The sequence below is a fragment of the Phytophthora parasitica genome (assembly GCF_000247585.1).
Source record: "Phytophthora parasitica INRA-310 unplaced genomic scaffold supercont2.7, whole genome shotgun sequence".
Taxonomy (NCBI): Eukaryota; Oomycota; class Peronosporomycetes; order Peronosporales; family Peronosporaceae; genus Phytophthora; species Phytophthora nicotianae.
In genome coordinates this window covers 1,601,845-1,621,093 of record NW_008648993.1, presented here as the reverse complement: position 1 = coordinate 1,621,093, position 19,249 = coordinate 1,601,845, and the positions used below count along the sequence as shown (strand labels likewise).

The window sequence follows — 19,249 nt, the reverse complement described above, 5'->3', positions numbered from 1 at the left end:
CTACGAGCGGCTCTCGACACGGATCCTGTTCCGCTTTTGGCAACTGAGCTGCAAAAACTTAGTGAAGCCAGCCAGCAATGTGAAATTACGCCGTGCATGGAGGGGGCGTACAACGTCATGTTCAATGGGCCGACAGACAAACCGGGATATATCCATCCGTGGCGGCAGGTCAATTTACCAGCAAAAGAGTGTACCTGCGGAAATTGGCAAGACAAAGAGTTTCCGTGCGATCACGCAGTTGCAGCGGAAGTGTGTGAAGGCCAAGCTCTTGACACTCTATTCGACTCGACTCGAATGTCAATCGCCCAGTTTCGACTCTCTTACCACGTACCGTTTCAGCCGTGGCCGACTACCGTGACCCTAGCCTCTGATCTATCGGTACGTATGCCCTGTATTCAGTCAGATCCACCCGAGCTGGGCAAACGAGGTTTAAAGCCAGGGCCTAAGCCAAAACACAAGCGGAAAAAGGCAAAGGGAGGTGACTAGAGTTGGGTAAGAGCACGGACACATCTCAGTGCTTAGCACTGAGATATGGAAATTCCTCGGCAAATCACCAATCAAAGTTGGGACAAGTACGATCCGACGATACATAAAGCTCCCGATCAGGACTTTCACCGGAATTGGGTACCGAGCCGACGTCTCCTTAATAATCCTGCCTATTTCCACCCTCGCCACACTATCAGACTGCAACCTCTTCCCTACTACCCACTGAAGCATTTGTAGCTATTGGATGAAGTATGAACCAGTGTCTGCAGTGTACAGCGGAGTTAAATTGGCGTTCGTAACAGGCTATCCGAAATGTAAATTCGCAATTCATTAGAACTGTCGTTACTACTTATTGTTGCGTAAAGGTGTAATGGTTACGTAAGCAGGGGTATCCGTAAGGGTACCCGTTAGATACTGGTATATATAGACGTGGGGATTTTATCTTTTATCCGGTGGACCACATAAAAAATGTAAGGAGATGTCATGCCACAACAACTTCGACTAGATTACTGTGAGGAGGCATTCAGTTGAAGGGCGACCCCTTCACTCCCAGTAACAAGGGAACGTCCCCGACTCTACTATCTCGGGGTAGTGATTTTGCCGCGGTGCGCTTGCTGTCTATGATTTGCGGGATCGAGATCACGGTGGTGTTGGGCATGGTTGGGCAGTAGACTACCTAGATGAAGGTGCTGTGGATTTCGTAGCAGCTCATGGCTTTCAGCATGGTGGCGTTGGTGGATCCCCGGGTGCAGAATCTTGCAACGTCAGTACTGGGGGATTACGATGAAACGTTGTAGCTGATCTCATGGTGTACTGGGGCTTACGGTGAAACCTTGTAGTTTATCTCATGGTGCCATTTGCCGTGGTGGGGACGCATCCAAACAAAGACCAGCTCCATGCACCTCACGTTGTCGGCTGATCAAAATGCTGGATGTCGTCCAGAAGCGAAAACCAGCTATACAAGATCGTGTTAACGTGATGAGACGCTCTTGACTACCTGTGGAGACGGTGGGTGCTGATCGTTCAAATTCTTATCGAGATAATCTTCTTTTACAATGAACAATGTCTTGATTTCTTTGACTAACGATGTGGGGTTGGAAGCTTTAATGCTAATTTTTTTTATGACTGTGCGTGGCTCATGCTGGGTTAGATTCGAGCACTGTTGCGTTCCGGATTGAGTCATCGGGGCTCAACGGAATGTCATGTTCTGCGTGCGTGGTGCTGGTGTTTGGAGAAACGTCGCTGTTTAGCTGGTCCAGGCCGATCTTCGCGCGATGACGTTGGATTTTTCTGCTTTTTGGTGCTGCAGACACGATAAGCGGCATGCGCGTTTGGTCGTCTTCTTTGGAAATACTGTTGTCTTCATGGCGTCAAACTTGTGTGATTCCCAACCGTTTGTTAGTCGTCACTGTGTTGGAGCAGACTGCCACAGCCGTGTACTGTACTTACACCTGTGGTCCAACGGCGCACGCTCGATTGCAGCAGCTTCTCCAATCTAACACCCCTGGAGTAGTAGCAGCTAACCGAAGATCTAAGTATTGTGATCTAGAACCGATGGGATGAAGAGCGGGGTGACAGAGCCTAGTTGGCGACGGTCTACTTCGTGATCACTTAGTGTTTAACGCAACCAGTGAGGCCAAATCGCATCTGGGAATCCCTGTTTCGTAGTAATAGGCATATTAATATTTATAGCGTTCAGTTTTGTCGTGTGGGTGTGCCTAATTGTTTCTAGCTGGGTAGTGCGTCATGACACGAAACACCAGTCAGCGCCGAGTGAGTTGAGTTCAAGCTTTGAACATTGCATGTACCAATATTTGTATGTTGAGTATGTTTCTGCTGATTTCTTCAGCACTAGGACTAGCAATTTTGTTTTAACCCCTCTAGCCCCGCTTCCGGTATTCTACAGGATAAAAACTTTCGTATCCTGTATTCTACAGGATAAGAAATCAGGCCATTTTGCCCTTTACAAATTATAAGTCACTCAATACAAACTTCAAGTGAGGTTACCAAATATAAATTTTTTGACAATGATGTAGCCAACCTCAGGCCAATAATTCGTGGCCAGCAATATCCCGAGATTTAGAGAGAGCGCCAATTTTCGCGCCATTCTCGATTTAGACGAGGGAGAAACAGCGCCATGCAGGAGCGAAGAATTCGGCCAATTACGTGGGGGCAACTGTGGACCAGACTCAAGAAGCTAGGGTGGCAATTTGAGTGCCCAAAGGGGCTCGCGACCGACAATCGCTACTTTACACCTGATGGATGGAAGAAAAGACCTAATGGAACACATTTTGTCGACTTTTTCGACGGAGCTGACGAAGTATGACAACACGTATCAGTCGGGGTACGAATCATCGCATTTTTTTTATTGTTCTATTGTTACTAACTCCTATCACAGTTCTCTATGACATGCCACCTGCCAAACGACACGCCTCCGCTTCCACAGTGAGCTGCCCTCTATCGAATCCGCCGGGTGTCCCCGAGCCGCCAGGCAACCCTAACGTGATTGCGCCTGCCAAGTCACCTGCGAAGGCCCCGGCCAAGTCGCCTGCGAAGGCGCCTGCCAAGTCACCAACCAAGACGCCTGTCAAGTCACCAACCAAGACACCGGCCAAGGCGCCGGCCAAGTTGCCCGCCCAAGCTGCTGCTAAGGCCCAGACGACAAGAAAGAAACGTGCGCGTATAGCGGTCGCTGCGTTTCCGGTACCGTCACTACGTCCAGTGCGTTTGTGTACTGTACGTGCAGAAGAAGTGAACATATCTGTTGGTGATGACCGTCTAAGCTTTGGCGACGAGGACGACTTTCAAGTCGATGAAGGCGATGAGTCTGATGTTGAAGGTACACGTAAAAGCTCAGCCGATGATGAAGAAGAAAATACCAGCAATGAGGAAGATGCGGTCGATCGCTCAGCAGGAACTCCGTTCGACCAGATGAGCAAGGACCAGCTGAGCGAACACGCGAAAACGGGCTGGGCTACCTACTTCGAAGATTCATGTGAGTGCTTTCCTGTATTATACAGGATAAGGAGTACCACTTGCTTTGCTTATCCTGTACTAGACACTAATGCTCGTACATCATTGCTATGTAGGCGCTTCACTTTAGCTGCCATCGGCAGAGCTTACACGCTGCTCCGCCACACCTACGGAGTTGGTGACAGCACTGGGAAGTAACTTGGAAGGATTATTCTTCCTGTTCCTGCCTAAATCAATGTGGGTGTCTGTCGCTACTGTATCAAATCAGTACCAGCTTCAGTATCGAACGCAGGCAGCGCACGAAATAATGGCACGGCAGCGACGGATCAAGATGAGGCGACCTGACTACAAGATGAAAACAGTACCGCAAGTCCAGACTGAGTAGCAATCATTCAAGCCAATTCAAGCTCATGAGCTGATAGATTTCATCGGTTTACTGTGTACCCGAACCCTTTGCCGCACCGCGAGAAGTTGTCGAAGCATTGGGCGGTGGATGTACAAGGCGCGGTTCCCAAAGGAACATTTGGGCGATACATGGCGAGAAAGCGTTTCGAAGAGATCGTACGATTCTTGCATTTTAGTGACAACAGTCATGCTGACGCTGTCAAGTTCAAGACGTGGAAGATCAAGCCTGTCGCCGACACGATCAATGCAACGTTCAAGCTGGGGATGACGGTGGGGCAACGAATCCCCTTTGACGAAGGAATGATACCGATGAGGAGCAAGTACAACCCCTTGCGGCAGTATCTTCGAGGGAAACCCCACCCATGGGGCACTAAGTGCTTCTTGACGTGCGATGCAAACAGCGGATACTGCTACGGGTAGGGAACGAATCAATTTGCAGAAACATTGTATAATACATGATACCAAGTAATTATTCTTCTGCCTTTTCCTGTATAGAGCCGAGATATACCAAGGAAAGCTCAACAGCGACAGTGCAGACCTGAACCAAGGCCCCAACGCTGTGATCCGTAACGTTGAAGAGGTACTTGAAGGTCTACCAAGGCGTCTGATTATCACCGACCGTTTCTACTCAAGTGTGCTGCTTTCTTCTATCCTTCTACAACGTGGAGTCTACCATGTCGGCACCATTCAAACGAACCGACGAGGTTACTATAAAGACACCCCATACAAGCAAGCTAAACGACCAAAGACGATGGCGAGAGGAGTATACCCGATTGCCCAGTCCAAGACTGAGCCGAATTTGATTGCAGTGTCCTGGATGGACAACCGCCCTGTGCACTTTATCGCGACTGGGCGTAGTACCCGGCTGACAACCCTGTCAAGACGCGCGGGTGCTGAAGTGGTTGACGTGCCAGCTCCTCATCTCGTGAAAGACTATCAAGATGGCGTGGGAGGAGCAGATATTCACCACCAGCTGCGTTTGCAAAGATACTCAATTCAGGTATTATTTACTCTTTTTCTTATCTTGTATTATACCTGACAATATAAACTAACGACCGAATGTTATCCTGTATATTACAGGGAGCGATGAAAAGGAAGAAATATTACCACACAATCTTTCTTGGGTTAGTTGACATGGCGCTCATCAACACCTACATCATCTATCGACGTGTTCAAGGCAATCTTGCTCCCGGTAAAGCACCTCCGACACATGCTGAGTTTCAGCGCCTGATACAGACTGCACTATTCAACATTGGACCGGCTGACTTTGCAGGAGACTTGTCAGCTGAAGCATTGGCAAACACCCCGGTGTCCCGCTCGTCAGCTACACGCTTCCAGCACAGCACACGACTAAGCAAGTGAGCGTATTTCGCACAACACGTGGAAAGAACGGGACACATTAACAGAGGCGCCGTCAATACGGCTGCAAGGTGTGCTTGTTGCTGCGTCCAGGCAAGAACCCGTGGGAAACCACGTTTTACTGTGTGGAGTGTTCTGAAGTGAGGCTGCGGAGCGTGGATGGCGATAACGCCATTGGAAGAGGGGAGGTGTATCTGTGTCAAAAGGTGCGGCAACATGATTCAAGTGGACCTACAAACTCGACCACCTGCAGTCAGATATGGCACGACCTTTGGCGAGGAGGAGCGAACATTCCTCCCGGTCTCAAGGCTATTCGGCTGCGTGCTCCTTCCATAGCAGATGCCCAACTTCCAGATGGAGGTCTGGAGGGTGATAGTTGTTGCGAGGACGGTTCCAGCGTCGCATCGAGTAGTAAACGAAGCAAAGCGAGCGCTGTGAATGGAGGATGTTCTGCAGGGGCTGTTAGTGAAGTGGCACATACCACAATGATCTAATCCTTTCCATGAATAATCAAATATGGAATGAATGCAAATTACTTGTTGGTGATGGTTTATGTTGATATTTAGACATTTTACCACTAGCCCTATTTGTGCAGGACAGGATATTGCGCAATATGTTAGAACCACCATTTTTACACTTACCCTGTACTGCACAGTGGAGACAACTGACAGAGATTGTGAGCTTGAAAAAACTCCGCAAATAATAAACCCAAGTCATTTTCTTACCCTGTATAATACAGGGTAATTTTCGCCCGAAAACACGGGCTAGAGGGGTTAGTACTACCACGGAGTTTTGAAAGCAAGGTTGCGGATGCGAATGGGGGACGTTGTTATAGTGCTCGAGCACCCACGGGTCACATGCGCTCCCTGTTCGAGTGGTGGAGAGTGCGCCTTTCCGCGCACGCAGCGGGACGCCGACCGCACGTACGAGATACAAATGGTTATAAAGCCGAGGTATCGGCTGAAGGTCCACGTTGACTTCAAAATGGCTGTGTGATTTGATGCGGCGTCTTGTGATGCATAGGTGCACATGAGAAATCCTGATGCATCACATTGGCAATTACCTCGAGGTATCAACCAAGAAACAGCCGCACACCGACGTCTCACTGGCGCGTGGTTGGCGCGTTGCTCTTTGACATGCCATTCTGGAATTTGAGGCGCAAGAGAGCAGTCGACTTGTGGTTGTGAGGGCCGCGAAGCGGATGGCCGGGAAACATCGGAGGTCAAAGTACATTTACGCTGGCGTCGAGAACACTACTGGTGGTGTACGGGACGAAGCAGCAGCCAAACGTCAAAAGCAAACCAGTAACGATAATGATGGTATTGTAGCACTGCTGGATACTGCCTACAAAGTGGAGAGCCTTGGTGTACATGCGCACGATGAATGAGATGGTACTGGAGTCGACGATGGTAAGGAAGCGAACCAGCTAGACAACACCAATGCCAACCTTGACATTGGTGCAGTGGCCTCTGATGCTATGATGGAGCCTACTCGCTGGAGAATGCCGTAAAAGATGATTGCAAAGTTCCTGACAGCCCATTCAGCATTGCAGGCGATGCCGTGATGCATGGCAGCGAAGCAGGAAGAAGAAGCTTTCTTGTTGGATGTGTGGGTCTTCGGTATTGAAAAAAAAACAATGGCAATGAAAGCAAAGGTGAATGCGATGGTTCCAGTCCTGGTGGGGATCATGATAAAGAAAGATACGAAACTGTGCTGGTATCACAAGCGAATGAGCTTCGGGAGCGCAATCGCCTGTACCAGCGCAGGTATCGACAGCGCGTTGCTGAGGCGAAGAAAGCTGGCCTATTTCGAGAGGTTAAATGTCAAGCAACCGTGCGATTGGCAAACTTGGAATCGGCGTAGCGTGCTGACAGATTCGCTCCGAATGTAGTGTAGTGCCCCATTAGTAAAAGTGCAAGTACATATCGATTCATTTATATTGGTTAAAAATACGCGATATGACTGCATTGAGGGTGTCAGAGCCATTGCGCAATTTTCTTCGAAGGTGAGAGGAGCTAAGGTCAGACAGCAGCAGCCCATGAGAACAAAACCTAGCTATCGTAATTATCGCTGTAATGCAGATGCCGAAAAAGCTGGGCTCCTCCAACTATACCTACGAAGAGCAGATACGCCTTGTTGCGGAGGTGGGATGTGTTCTTCCTGTCGAGGAATCTGGCTGGAAAACCGCGGGTGCCCATTTTAACGCAGAAGTAGCGTCAGGAACGCGGACTCGCAGCATCGAGAGTCTTAATGAAGATTTCACAGCATCTGGAGGGCAATATCAGCGAACCGAAGACACAGAGCTTACTAGACTCTAAGTCCTGGCCTACCAGATAAAAACGCCAAATGGACGAGCGAGAATGTCGGCTTAGGTATGGCCAGAATCCCGCCCTGCCATCGCCGCCTCAAATGGCCAACTCGACCAATCAAATGACCTCTCCGTGGAGAGCTTCACCAGAAGGTAGAAGTGTTCGATTTCAGCCGCTGGTAGCTACCGGAGCGAGATCTGAAGCTTCTCAACAAATTTAACATACCGCAAACGGCCCGTTTGCCTCTGCTTCAGTTGCCGTGACAGCCACCAGCGCTTCTGACGGGGGGTTCCAGCTGCCAAAACATGATTTGGCCTATCTAAAGGCTGAAATGGCCCGTGAGCTGCAACATATCGACCAGATCGAACAAATGGAGAGTCAGCAAGAGCGAAAGCTGGAAAGACGGCCTACACGTCGCTATTACTAGCAGCTGCAGCACATTTTGGCAATCCAGCGACAGCAAACATAAATCATTAATCAAACTTTGAGACTTAGATTTACGCATACCATATTGAAGAATTGATCCAGGCTTGCTAAATGTTTAGCTTTCTATTCATAATTCTTAAATTATACGTTTGTACTTTACGCGAATGAGAGGCGCACAACTGGAGAAGACCTCGCATATCCTGCCACTGGACAAGACCTCGCATATCTTGCCACTGGACAAGACCTCGTAGATATAGCCACTGGACTCTGACAGTGACAGCATTCCTGTCGGAGCCCATTCAATCAGTCACCATTAAAGAATTTGCTTTGGCTCAAGAAATAGTCTGCAATGTCAGGACGGGGAAAGAAAGGGCGGGGTAAAGGAGGCACGAAGCGGCATCGCTAGAAATTACAAGATAACATCGCGGGAATTTCACGCTCTTCAAATCGCAAGCTGGTGCGTCGTGCAGGGGTCATCCGAATGTCAGCACTTATCTACGAGGAAACTCGTGCGGTGCTAAACGTTTTCGTCCAGAACTGGGTTCAAGATGCCATCGTCTACACCGAGTACTGAGACTGCAAGACAGTGAGTAAAATGGACGTGCTGTACGCCCTCAAACGCCAAGATCGTACTCTCTACGGCTTTTCGTAAGGAGCTTTAGTAACTTTACTAATACAACAAGGCAGTCACAGCAAAATCGCATGTCCTCAAATGCTTATCTCGGCTTTTAGGTACTTCATTTTCACGCACTGCTAGTGTCACGCGGTGGGAGATTAGCACGGTTGAGTTGTTGTGACTGATTGGACAATGACTTTATTTGATTGGTTTGTGCAGACTAAGACGGAGCACTTTTTGTGGAAAGGATATAGTACACCAACACTACCCCAACCATTTCTAACGAACTGCGATCTCACCCTGGGACGGCAGCCCGGGTAACAGTTATAAATAATTCAATGTCTTATCGATAAAATACGATAATATTGTGAATATCTGAGTATTAAAGCAGCGATCCAGTTGTACTCAAATTGACACAGTTAGATCCGAAAATAGCGCGGCTTAGACTAATTATGCGCTTTAGTGCGAAAACGCAATTGTTCGGTCCATTAAATTATAGTGCTGTACCCTTTATATCATAGATATCCAAGCTATACATCCATAATTCACGTAAATCCCACTTTTTGCGACTCTGGCCTGATAGACACAATTCTACCCGTTTGGTAGAATCAATCCTATCAAGTACGATTGGATATTAGGATTTAGGAGCTGATCTTAGACAGGTTTATGTGTATGGTTTAAAAGTCATGGCTCTAGGATCATAACTAACGCTTCGTAATAACATCTCCAAAAAATAGAGGAATTTCTAAAATCCAGTAGTAGTGTACTGAGTTTTAGGGAGCGTTACCGTGTATAGTACTGTTTTCAGTACACGTTAAGTTCGTTATATTGTAAATTGTGAACTTAACCTTATAGGGCGCGACCACTTGGGATTTTCAAATCCGACGGATTTGAAAATCCCGCGATCTCCATGGGAGATCAAATCACCAGCGGCTTAAAACTGCGTAGCCAATGATTTCTTTTTTTTACCTGTAATACTACAGTCAGTGTCATAATTGATTTAAAGCGATTCGATCTCAAGCCTCAGCAAATGAAGGACCTTTTCCAGACTTACCGAGCTTGCTATCTCAAAGCCAAGGCGTACGAGGCGTCTACGGGTGCAGGCATCACGGCAGAAGATGAAGCAGCTGGTGTGTACACGATGGATCAAAAGTTGGAGAGCATGTGTCCTTGGTATAGTAAGATGGACATTCTGTTCGGAGCTAAGGCTAACGTAGCTCCTTTGAGTACGTTTGACTCTACTATCGAGGAACATAATGGCAAGGAAGCGCCGCTCAACAACGCAGACAACGCAGACAACTCGCTAGTGAGTAGCAACTGCTCTCCTCCACTACTAAGGGCAGCCCTGGATAACTCGCTCGACCAATTTCTAGTGTCGCCTCCTCTCGCCCAGACCGAGTTCCTTACCGAGTCCTCATCGGATGCATCCCCAATTTCAATGACCCCCAACCTTCCTATATCAGCAACCGCAGACGATGCAGTACATGAAGATCCTGGCGCTGCGCCCCAGACCACACGGAAACGAAAGGCTCACCAAGTACCTACAAACAACAGCAAGCGTCAGGCTCCCGTATCCTCTAGAAAGCTCGAGCTACCAACACTTAACTCATCGCCCCCGACATCACCTGGAGCCGCGCCAAGGCACGCAATAGCTGGTGCTATTAAAATAGTAGCAAAGGCAAAGTCAACGGGTAAGTACACTGCGACGTGTAAATATCTTATTGATTAGCCCACTAACATTGTGTGATTTTATTACATTCGAAAAAAGGCGCTTGAATTTTGATTGAGAGCGCTGGACTAGCGAAGCTGGGCAAATATTTGTGTGCGTTCTCTATGATACTTTTACTGCATTTTGTATTTGCTTACTTTGCTTTATTTCGCCCACCAGCACAGCAAGCAATTGATCGAGAGCGACTAGACTTTGGGAAAGAAACGTAGAAGGAGGAGCGAATTGATCGTCAACTCGAGGTGGGAAAACAGCAGCGTTTTCAAGTACTGAGCTGGCTCATCGAAAATGGACGCACAGCAGAAGAAGCAAAAGCATTTTTAGATCTTCTGGGATGTATAGCCGCGTTTACTAGTACAGATATCTGCAACACCTACATGCATTCATACGTAGCAAAACGGTGCATCTGCAGCGTAATTGATTTTACTTTCTCACGAATAGACCTTTCAGTATCCCCTTCAATCGAATCAATAATGCCATCATCTTCATCGTCGTCTGATGCCATGCACTTCCATGCGTCACCCAGTTTTGCAAGCATGTTGTGCAGTGTACAACACCCCAGTACCCACTCGATGAAGAAGTCCATTTCAGCTTTTGATCGTAGCTGGTTGCGCATCTCTCTTAGGGAAGCCCACCTTGACTTCAATATACCAATAGTATGCTCGTTGCTGAGACGAGACTTAGCGAGGTAGAAATTAAACTCGGTGTTGTCATAGTTGTCTGCTAGTGGGCGCTTGTACGCTGGCACTACTGTAGAGAGTGATGGATATGGTGAGTCTGCTAGGATATATTCCCCAGCTGGAAAAAAGATGGTGGGTCACGGTAGATGCCAATTCGCTTGAATACATTAGAATTTGCACTGGACTCAGGACAACCACAGTGGACAGCGATGATTCGCTTGTCGTTATCGCAAACTAATTGCAATGCCACAGATTACTTGCATACAATAAAATTTACTGACAGAAAATAAAGTTTTGTCTTTCAACAAACGTAATTCCGTGCGTCTTTTTTTTCTTTCTACCGAAGTAGCTGCTACCATCTAATGCAGGTCGCTGTGATAGTGGCATCGTGGTCCCGTCAATAAAGCCAAGACATCCAGGAAACCTTTGCCGCCATTTCTCGCGCGATTTCTCGTCGTCTACCAGGTGACGGCCACTCCAACCACTGCGAACACAAAGTCTTAAGCGCCGTTAATACCCGCTTTGTGTATTTCACGACAGACTCAACTGATATGACAAAATGACGGTGTAGATGGCCAACACTGGCGTCATTCTCATTCTCACTAAGACGTGCTAATGCCATTGCTAGTTGCCAGCTCACTGGTTGCTGTTTGTGATGACCATTTGGAGACGTTGACTGAAACACTGGGTTGTCGTGTATGTAGTTGTGGAGGGCGCAAAACGACCACTTGGAAATCCGAGTAAGCTGCCTAAAGTCCTTGTCACTTAGTGCAGTAAGAGCTGCAAGACTGCTGTCCGCATGCGATGAGCCGATGCGAGATGTGAGATACCGGCTTGTGTCTACGGGCAAGTATGCCGCAAGAATACGCTCAACTGTGTCGTCATCTCCACTTGAAAGATAGAACACATAGAGTGCTTGTAGGTCGGACAGCAAAGCCTTCCTCGTTGAGTGGCGCGGCATTGGCTTCTTGTTTTGCCCCTCTTCCCAGTGCCACGCGTGTTGACGCAACCAAAATACCCTGGGTATTTCCAAATCCACCACCTTCGGAGGTGGTGGATCAGTGCTGGTAATGACGTCTATATAAAGATGTCTCAGACGTCTTTTCGTTTATACACCGTCTTTTGAGGCGTCAAAACTGTCTTTTCGAGGTCTCTAAGCCCTTTTTACGGGTGTCGTTTCAGAGATGTCCGTAAAAATAAACTTTGATTTCATTATGCTATCGTTCGTCAATAGTTCACTATTAAGGTCATTGCTACGAAGACCTGAGTCTCAGCTGTGCGAAAAGCGACGTAGCGCAAGGTCAATGCTGCCGCTGCTGCTGGCGTTACTTAGAAGTGCTGCCACTGACGAGGAGATCGAGCCACAGACAGTGATATCCAAGTTTGCGGCGTAAGAAGCAGACCAATCTTTCCCCACCCTCACTTTAAGCAGTCGTGTCCTGACGACCACTGGCATTGCCTTCAAGTCTTTAGCTTTGCTTCATAGTTACTGTCGCTGACGAGATGAACATGCGTGATATTCTGAGCACGTCCATGGGCGAGGAGCTGCCCTGTGACGTCGAGGTGTTCCTTATGGGTGAGGAGGTTGCCGAGTACAACGGCGCTTACAAGGTTTCCAAGGGGAGGGGGGGGAGGGGGAAGTACGGCTACAAGCGTATCATTGACACGCCCAAGAAGCTGGGCTTCTTGGGTCTGGCCGTCGGCGCTGTCCACCACAACACCAAGCTTATATGACGTTCAACTTAGGCGCACAGGCTATTAACCGGATCATTAACTCATCCGCCAAGCTACATGCCCAATGGCGACATCCACGTGGCTATCGTCTTCCGCGGCTTGAACTGCCGTGTTGCCGGTGTTTTGGTATGTATTTTCCTCTCTATTGGGAACCAAATATTGTGTTACTGAGAATTCCAATTGCTACGTGTTGTTTGTTGTATAAGCCTCTCATCATTCGCAGTGCAACACCGCCCGGTATGGCAGCGTCCCGGCCTCAAGATTGTGTCTCCCTACGACTTGGAGGACGCTCGCGGTCTGTTTAAGGCTGCCATCCACACCCGAACCCGGCTGTAGTGCTTGCGAATGCGCTTACGTACAGTGTCTCGTTCCCCGTGTCCAAGGAGGCCCAGGACAAGGACTTTGTGATTGAGTTTGACAAGGCCAAGGTCATGATGCCGGGCACGAACGTCACTGTAGTTGCCTTCTCCCGTACGGTGGGCGAGGCCCTTATGCCCTTGTTAAAGAGGGAACGGACGCCGAGTGAGCAACCTAGGTTCTATCCGCCCGTTCCACCGTCAGGCTATCATTGACTCTGTGAAGACGACCAACCACATTGTTTCCATCAGAAGGGCTGGGGCCAGAGCGGCATTGGCTTCGAGATTGTTGGTATCATTATGGAGATGGAGGCCTTTGACTATCTGGACAACAATCCCCTGAGCGCGTGACCTGCCGATACCGTACGCTAAGAACCTGGGCAAGGTGTCCCTCCCGCAGGTCGAAGACGTCGTTGCTGCCGCAAAGCACACCCTGGCGCCCAACCTGTAAACCGAGCCCCTCTTTATATCGAAATAACAGGCCATGAACAAAGACGTCGTCCCCACTTTGACTTAAGCTCAAGAATCTCGAGGTATCAAGGAAAGCCGAGTTCTCAGTATGTACGTACTCGCTACATCGCAGTAACAAGCATTGTACTCAAGAGCAAGTAAGAGTGGAGAGGTTGACAGTAGCAAGGGATTAATTGAACCCGATCATACGTCCCATCATTTAGTTTGCAGAATTTGACAAGAATGAAGTATCTTAGAATAATATATACCAACTCAAATGCTGAAATTCTCAAGAGCTTCTACACGTCCACATCTCGTTTAAAGCGTGTTTTGCATGGAGAATAACTCCACTAGCGGCATCTTCCTGCCTCGTAGCCCCGGAAGTTTTCTTGATTCTTGAGCGAAGCGGGGGTCATTGTCTTCAGGAATAGGTACAACACGGAGCTGTGATTCGTCGAATTGGACGTTAAGCTCCTCCTCTTCTCCTTCGTGCATGTCGAAATCCTCGGAGCTAGGGGGGGATTACCGTCCATTTCGCAGAAAAAATCGCACCAATGCGAAAGAATATCGTCGGCCTCAGTACTGGCATCATCGGTGGAAGGTCGATGTTGCTGGGGCAGCGTCCGATCGACTGGTTGCTCGTTGGATGAACGGGATAGTGAATCGTCCGAGCACTGATCCATAGCAAAGTCCAATGACCGATAGTGAGAAGCTACGCGTCGAACTCGAGGCTCCGTTGAAACTGATCTACACCGAGCACTTGGGCTGTTTTGATTTGACTGTGAAAGCCGAGTTGGCCGTGCAACTGATGGACAACGTGGGTGAGAAACTGCGGACATTGCGATTCTGGAGAGCAATTTGGGACAGGCTGCTGGGTGGCCGAGTTGTCTGTAGAAGTTACAGTCAGGCCACCGTCTGCCTCGATTGAGAATCCCACTGATCTTCGGGGTGCCGCATGCAACCAGCTATCCCATTTGACCGGACGCTCGGCCGATTTAACAATTCGCCCCACAAACTTATTGCCATCACCATCTTCCTCGACAACTTCGTCATCACCATGCCCTTCGCGCTTGCTGGCTTCGCGATCGCGCTGACGAACGACTTCGCTAATGATTGCAGCCTTGTTCGTTTTACCTGCCTTAATGCAATTGCGTGTTCGAGTGTGTATACGACTAATTGCACTGAATCTCTGCTCGCACGTTGCTGTATTTGCTGCTATTGGAAGTACCGCAAGAACAAGATCTGGCAAGTTTGGTCCAGGTGACTTGCCTTTGGCATAACTCCAAAATGCTTGGGCACTGGGGAATTCATCGTAGCTGATATAATCCGATTCTCCAATGTACAATGAATTGCGGGACCACTGAAACACGTGATGGCGAAGCATACCGGGACTTCTTTTTGGGAAGAATCGTTTGAAGTAATACACGGCGAACGAGCACACGGCATTAATAGAGAGAGATACCCGCTGGGAAGGGCCTTCACCTCGTCAACGTATCCAGGAGTACCGCCAAAATGGACCAGGGTTTTTCGCAGTCGGCCCACCGCCCTTTCACAAGGGGAATCAACTCTGAAGCATGTGGACCACCAGCAAAACTATCGAAAATGTCCCGGTACATCATGATAACGTCGACTAAAGTGTTTTTATCACGCTGCAATGTATACGAAGCATTGCACAAAGGACGAATTGTCCGTTCAGCGTCAGCTAACGTATTCCAGAAAATTTCATAGAGAAACACTTTCACCTGTGACGGAACTTCAGTATCATACTGATATCGAGTTGCGAACTGCTTTAGTCCAGTCTTGACACGCAGTTGTGAGGCAAAACACGCCTGCATAGAGTTCCACCGCGTGTAGCAAAGCGTCAGGAAGGCCAGAGGCTTCACAAGGTCGTAGGTTTCCATGATTATGGCGTTCACGCGTGGGAGCCACTTCGAAGAGGATCCATTTAGTGCGTTTACGGCAGCATAAGCTTGGTTAGCAATAAACCAAAAGCCTCTTCGTGTCAAAATGGCTTTTACCAAATTATTGATATCGTGAGCGAAACATTTACCGAAGTACACGTGTGGTCAGCGAATAGTTAAAACCTTTCGAGCGCGCGAACATTGACCAGCATCGTCGGTAATACAAGATCCAACATTCCACCCTTTAGAAATCAACGTGTTCATCAATGTTTCAAGTTTTTGTACGAACGCAAGCCCGTGCTGGTCCGATCCAACGCCGTGTAGACCCTCCACGACACTAAGTCCAAAATGAGATAATTGAGCTCCAAGTAAGTGAGTTCTGGCAATATTTTGCCAGACGTCGCTCAGCAGATTAACCGTCCCACCTGTATCTTCCTGAAACTTGCGCAGATTCTTCTCCATACACTCACTCGCGCACTCATTCAATATGCGACCACCCAAGACGCGTCATGAAGGAATAGATGGCAAGCATTCAGGACTAGAAAGCAGAAAAGTCGTCTAGTTGTACCATCCTCTACAAAAGCGTCCGGTAAAGCCATACAAACTTGAAACTCCAACAGAAGGCGCTCAAATTGACGCCGTTCGTCTGGGGAATACGGTCTAGGCACATCAGTTGTTCCGCCCTTCTCCAGGTGCGTTGCTTGGTCCAAACCTTGGGGGCTTCCAATATAAGCCCCATGGAGCGGATGACCGATACAGCGGTGCTCCCGATGGGAAGGAGGCTGTAGGTGGCGGTCGTCAGGACAGGGAGGCCCGATGCGCGGAAGATACCCTTTGAAAGACCCGTGTTCGCTTGGGGTTAGTGGGACTGGTACATTTTTTTGTGTCAGTGATACCGTGCACGTTCCGTAGATGATTGTCAAAGTTAGGCTGCCTCCCCGTAATTGGTGGCGACCATGGTGGGCTAGGCGCAGTTGAGCCGGCAAGTCTACGTGCTGCTGCTTGTAAATAATGGACAGAGACGCAGTGCTTGCATCGGTAGGGATAATGGGAAGCATTAACCTTCCGCGTGCCCCAGCGCACCAAATGCTTGCGGACAGGGCACCCAGGACGCCCCACTGTGGGTCGATTAAGCGGCTGTCGGATTTAACGTTAGCTAAACGAACTATTAAGGAGACAAGCACAGTGAGGGCGTACCAGAGAAGACGTGTACTGTGTGAGAGCTTGCTCAACACCAGGGAAGATCGTGACTGGAAAGAATCTGGAATCACCCGAGGAAATACATAGGTTCAAGGTTCAACATAGAAATTCACCCCAGTTTTGCAACAAGTCCACCAATCTTTCACCACGTAGGAAGTTTTGGCAAGAATCGTTCGATCTCGACCGTTGTAGCGCGAGCGCTTAGCTAGGTTGTCATCAGTGTTAGCGTTATCTATTTAAAAAGATAAAGTGCTGCTCCTGTTTCGGTTATAGTACACTGTACCCCTGAATAGACGTCTTTAGACGTCTATAGACAAAAAAGACGTCTGAAAAGGTGTTTATACGTGTCTTTTCGAAAAGACGTCTTTACTGTCTATTGCCAGCACTGGGTGGATATCGGATTGGAGAAATACAGTGGTACTCCGGTGAAATTGTGCGGATTTGCTCGCCGCCTAAATTTGAAATATATGCCAAAAACGTCGATTTTGAAACCCCCTATTTAGTGATACTGACTTGCTTTGCATTCGCTGCGGTGTGTAGGTAGCTTCTTCCCTTGTCTCTCCCTTGTAGGCTGTTACAGCCACACATAGTCGATGGTCTCCAACTCAACGTCAACTTTTTGTTTCCATTGTATGTTTTTAGCAGGTTCCAGGTTAGTTCTCGATAGCCGACCGACTGTAAATAGAATTCTAAATTGTGTACCCAGAGTTTCGCATAGAGACGCTCTACGTCGAACATTTCTTGTTCTCTTCCATGTCTTGCTTGCGTCAAAGTGAATAACCTCTTGCATCTCTGGTTAATCGCAGTACAAGCCAGAGCATCTTCGGTACTGGAATAGACGACGGTAGATTCCGATTTTGCTTGAGCTTGTAGAAGGAGCCGTCAGTCTTTTGGTTAAAGTTTCGTGCGTGCTTATTGCGCTTGTTAGGTGGAGGCATCTTGCAAAAACGAAAGTGCTGAGAGATGCAAGAAGTCCTGATGCATATATAGGATTGTTGAGGATAAAGCCAATGTTCTGCTGTCAAAGGGCAGCAATGGCCTCACCGAGTGACTTACCGCAATATGCATAACGATTCATCGATTACGGACGTCAAGGTGGTAGTTCCGCGACTCATGGAGTGCATTGTACTACAATCTGAAGAATATCTCAAGTTGGGCCTCAAAGTGCCAACATTTCAGTTGTGCACTTGCAATAGACTGTTTCGGTACACTGCTAGCACGCATGCGTACTTATGATTGCTACTGGTTTTTTTTTTACGGCAAGCTACCCGTCCAGGTATCCATGAGCAGGTATTTTTCAGGTTTCGAAGCAGGTTTTGTCGAGGTACCGAATTAAATGTATATTTCCGAAATTTTCATTTGGCACCACAGCCACACATTGCCACGCGGCAGCTTCCAGGCCCAGCGCGCACTCGCTCCCTCCCCCTTGCCATGGCACGGACGCACAAGACTGCCCAGATCAAGGCCCAAATGGCGGAGAAGGCTCGCATCGAAGAAGAGGAAGCACGTCGTCGTGAGGAGGCTCGAATCGCGGGCCTCGATAGTGCGAGAACGCGCTCTGAGAAAGCTGGTGCGCTTGTCCGTGCGTGCGAGCGCCAGAATGTAGGGTCGACGGACTCTAGTACTTCAGGGGCTAAAGCCCCAGTGGTAAACAAAGAGCCCGACGCCAAAGAATCCGCTGGTGAAGAATCAGAAGATGAAGCCTAAGAAGAAGAAGAATCAGAAATAGAAGATGAAGCAGATAAAGAAGAAGATGAAGATAAAGAAGAAAATGAAGAAGAAGAAGCAGAAGTAGAACTTGAGGAGAAGCCTCCCGCCAGTCGAGATACTAAAAGAAAGAAGAGAACTTTTTCGGACGTGGAAGACGAGGAGTTAGTGAGAGTTTCTGCTTTCAAGAAGGAACACGACTCCTGGGCAAGCCTGGAGGTTAGCTTGCGAGAGTATATGAACACAACGCACCAGAAGATAGTGATCAAGGAGGTTATTCATACTGCACGGCGCAACGCTGCTCTTCGGTCTCAAGTACGGTTCAAAGGGCGACCAGACTCTGAAATTCCACTCGTCCCGGCCGAACTAGAGCCGTACCAACGCAAGTACATCTGCACACACGGGTGGTCTGAGCGAGAACGTTCAACTGAAAAGCGGACTTCGCATGCACTTCGCCGCACGGATTGCCCGTTCCAGATACTAGCCCAATTGACGAAGAAGACGGATGGATCCTGGTGCGTTTCGATTAAACGTGAGGTCTACGAGCACAACCACTTCGTTTCCGAGGATATCTACAGGTTTTTATCCAGGTATTCGGCAGGTTTCTGCTGACTCGCCGCTCATGCCTGGGGTTGAGTTGCTGGTCGAGGCTCAGGCTGGGACATCAAGCGTCTACGACTACATTCGCAGCAACTCAAATCACTGCGTGACCATGGACGACGTCCGCAGCATGATTTCGCGGTTGCGGAGTAAAGGCAAGTTAACGGGAGGTTGATGCTCTACCAAATCTAACAACGCACGATTGTGTGCACCAGGTGTGGAACTTTCTGACAATGATGCGGTGTCTGAGATGATTGTGGAGTTTAATCTGGAGTCGTCAAAGAACGTGTCGACTGTCAATGAGAATGCTCGCGGTGATAC

At 48.5% G+C, this 19,249-nt stretch overlaps 10 protein-coding genes across 10 annotated transcripts in view; 7 read left to right on the top strand and 3 right to left on the bottom strand.

Annotated features, from left to right (window-relative positions):
- Window positions 1-124: 124 nt before the first annotated feature.
- On the top strand, window positions 125-358 carry PPTG_21704 (hypothetical protein; the record flags this gene model as incomplete). The annotated part of the gene is made up of 1 exon (XM_008899337.1): window positions 125-358. The coding sequence occupies one exon, from the start codon at window positions 125-127 to the stop codon at window positions 356-358; it is 234 nt and encodes a 77-aa protein (XP_008897585.1).
- Window positions 359-1,622: 1,264 nt separating this feature from the next.
- PPTG_21703 (hypothetical protein) lies at window positions 1,623-1,811 on the bottom strand (the record flags this gene model as incomplete). The annotated part of the gene is made up of 1 exon (XM_008899336.1): window positions 1,623-1,811. The coding sequence occupies one exon, from the start codon at window positions 1,809-1,811 to the stop codon at window positions 1,623-1,625; it is 189 nt and encodes a 62-aa protein (XP_008897584.1).
- Window positions 1,812-2,808: 997 nt separating this feature from the next.
- Window positions 2,809-3,844, top strand: PPTG_05545 (hypothetical protein; the record flags this gene model as incomplete). Its single annotated transcript, XM_008899129.1, has 3 exons — window positions 2,809-2,830; window positions 2,885-3,495; window positions 3,590-3,844. 3 exons carry the CDS (start codon window positions 2,809-2,811, stop codon window positions 3,842-3,844), a joined length of 888 nt encoding a protein of 295 aa, XP_008897377.1.
- Window positions 3,845-3,993: 149 nt separating this feature from the next.
- Window positions 3,994-5,717, top strand: PPTG_21702 (hypothetical protein; the record flags this gene model as incomplete). The annotated part of the gene is made up of 4 exons (XM_008899335.1): window positions 3,994-4,280; window positions 4,360-4,864; window positions 4,945-5,222; window positions 5,273-5,717. The coding sequence occupies 4 exons, from the start codon at window positions 3,994-3,996 to the stop codon at window positions 5,715-5,717; spliced, it is 1,515 nt and encodes a 504-aa protein (XP_008897583.1).
- Window positions 5,718-6,424: 707 nt separating this feature from the next.
- Window positions 6,425-6,610, top strand: PPTG_21701 (hypothetical protein; the record flags this gene model as incomplete). Its single annotated transcript, XM_008899334.1, has 1 exon — window positions 6,425-6,610. The coding sequence occupies one exon, from the start codon at window positions 6,425-6,427 to the stop codon at window positions 6,608-6,610; it is 186 nt and encodes a 61-aa protein (XP_008897582.1).
- Window positions 6,611-9,604: 2,994 nt separating this feature from the next.
- Window positions 9,605-10,303, top strand: PPTG_05544 (hypothetical protein; the record flags this gene model as incomplete). Its single annotated transcript, XM_008899128.1, has 1 exon — window positions 9,605-10,303. The coding sequence occupies one exon, from the start codon at window positions 9,605-9,607 to the stop codon at window positions 10,301-10,303; it is 699 nt and encodes a 232-aa protein (XP_008897376.1).
- Window positions 10,304-10,673: 370 nt separating this feature from the next.
- PPTG_05543 (hypothetical protein) lies at window positions 10,674-10,916 on the bottom strand (the record flags this gene model as incomplete). The annotated part of the gene is made up of 1 exon (XM_008899127.1): window positions 10,674-10,916. The coding sequence occupies one exon, from the start codon at window positions 10,914-10,916 to the stop codon at window positions 10,674-10,676; it is 243 nt and encodes an 80-aa protein (XP_008897375.1).
- A 1,567-nt stretch (window positions 10,917-12,483) lies between these two features.
- On the top strand, window positions 12,484-13,421 carry PPTG_21700 (hypothetical protein; the record flags this gene model as incomplete). Its single annotated transcript, XM_008899333.1, has 5 exons — window positions 12,484-12,678; window positions 12,727-12,840; window positions 12,921-13,009; window positions 13,076-13,236; window positions 13,297-13,421. 5 exons carry the CDS (start codon window positions 12,484-12,486, stop codon window positions 13,419-13,421), a joined length of 684 nt encoding a protein of 227 aa, XP_008897581.1.
- An 811-nt stretch (window positions 13,422-14,232) lies between these two features.
- PPTG_21699 (hypothetical protein) lies at window positions 14,233-17,559 on the bottom strand (the record flags this gene model as incomplete). The annotated part of the gene is made up of 8 exons (XM_008899332.1): window positions 14,233-14,626; window positions 15,288-15,448; window positions 15,707-15,758; window positions 16,027-16,253; window positions 16,505-16,558; window positions 16,619-16,682; window positions 17,135-17,192; window positions 17,403-17,559. The coding sequence occupies 8 exons, from the start codon at window positions 17,557-17,559 to the stop codon at window positions 14,233-14,235; spliced, it is 1,167 nt and encodes a 388-aa protein (XP_008897580.1).
- Window positions 17,560-18,052: 493 nt separating this feature from the next.
- Window positions 18,053-19,249, top strand: part of PPTG_21698 (hypothetical protein) — a gene marked incomplete at both ends in the record, with an annotated part of 4,041 nt that continues 2,844 nt past the window's right edge. The window contains 4 exons of the mRNA XM_008899331.1: window positions 18,053-18,302; window positions 18,351-18,860; window positions 18,919-19,077; window positions 19,144-19,223. Of these exons, the coding sequence (XP_008897579.1) occupies window positions 18,053-18,302; window positions 18,351-18,860; window positions 18,919-19,077; window positions 19,144-19,223 (999 nt within the window). The remainder of the gene's footprint in view (window positions 18,303-18,350; window positions 18,861-18,918; window positions 19,078-19,143; window positions 19,224-19,249) is intronic.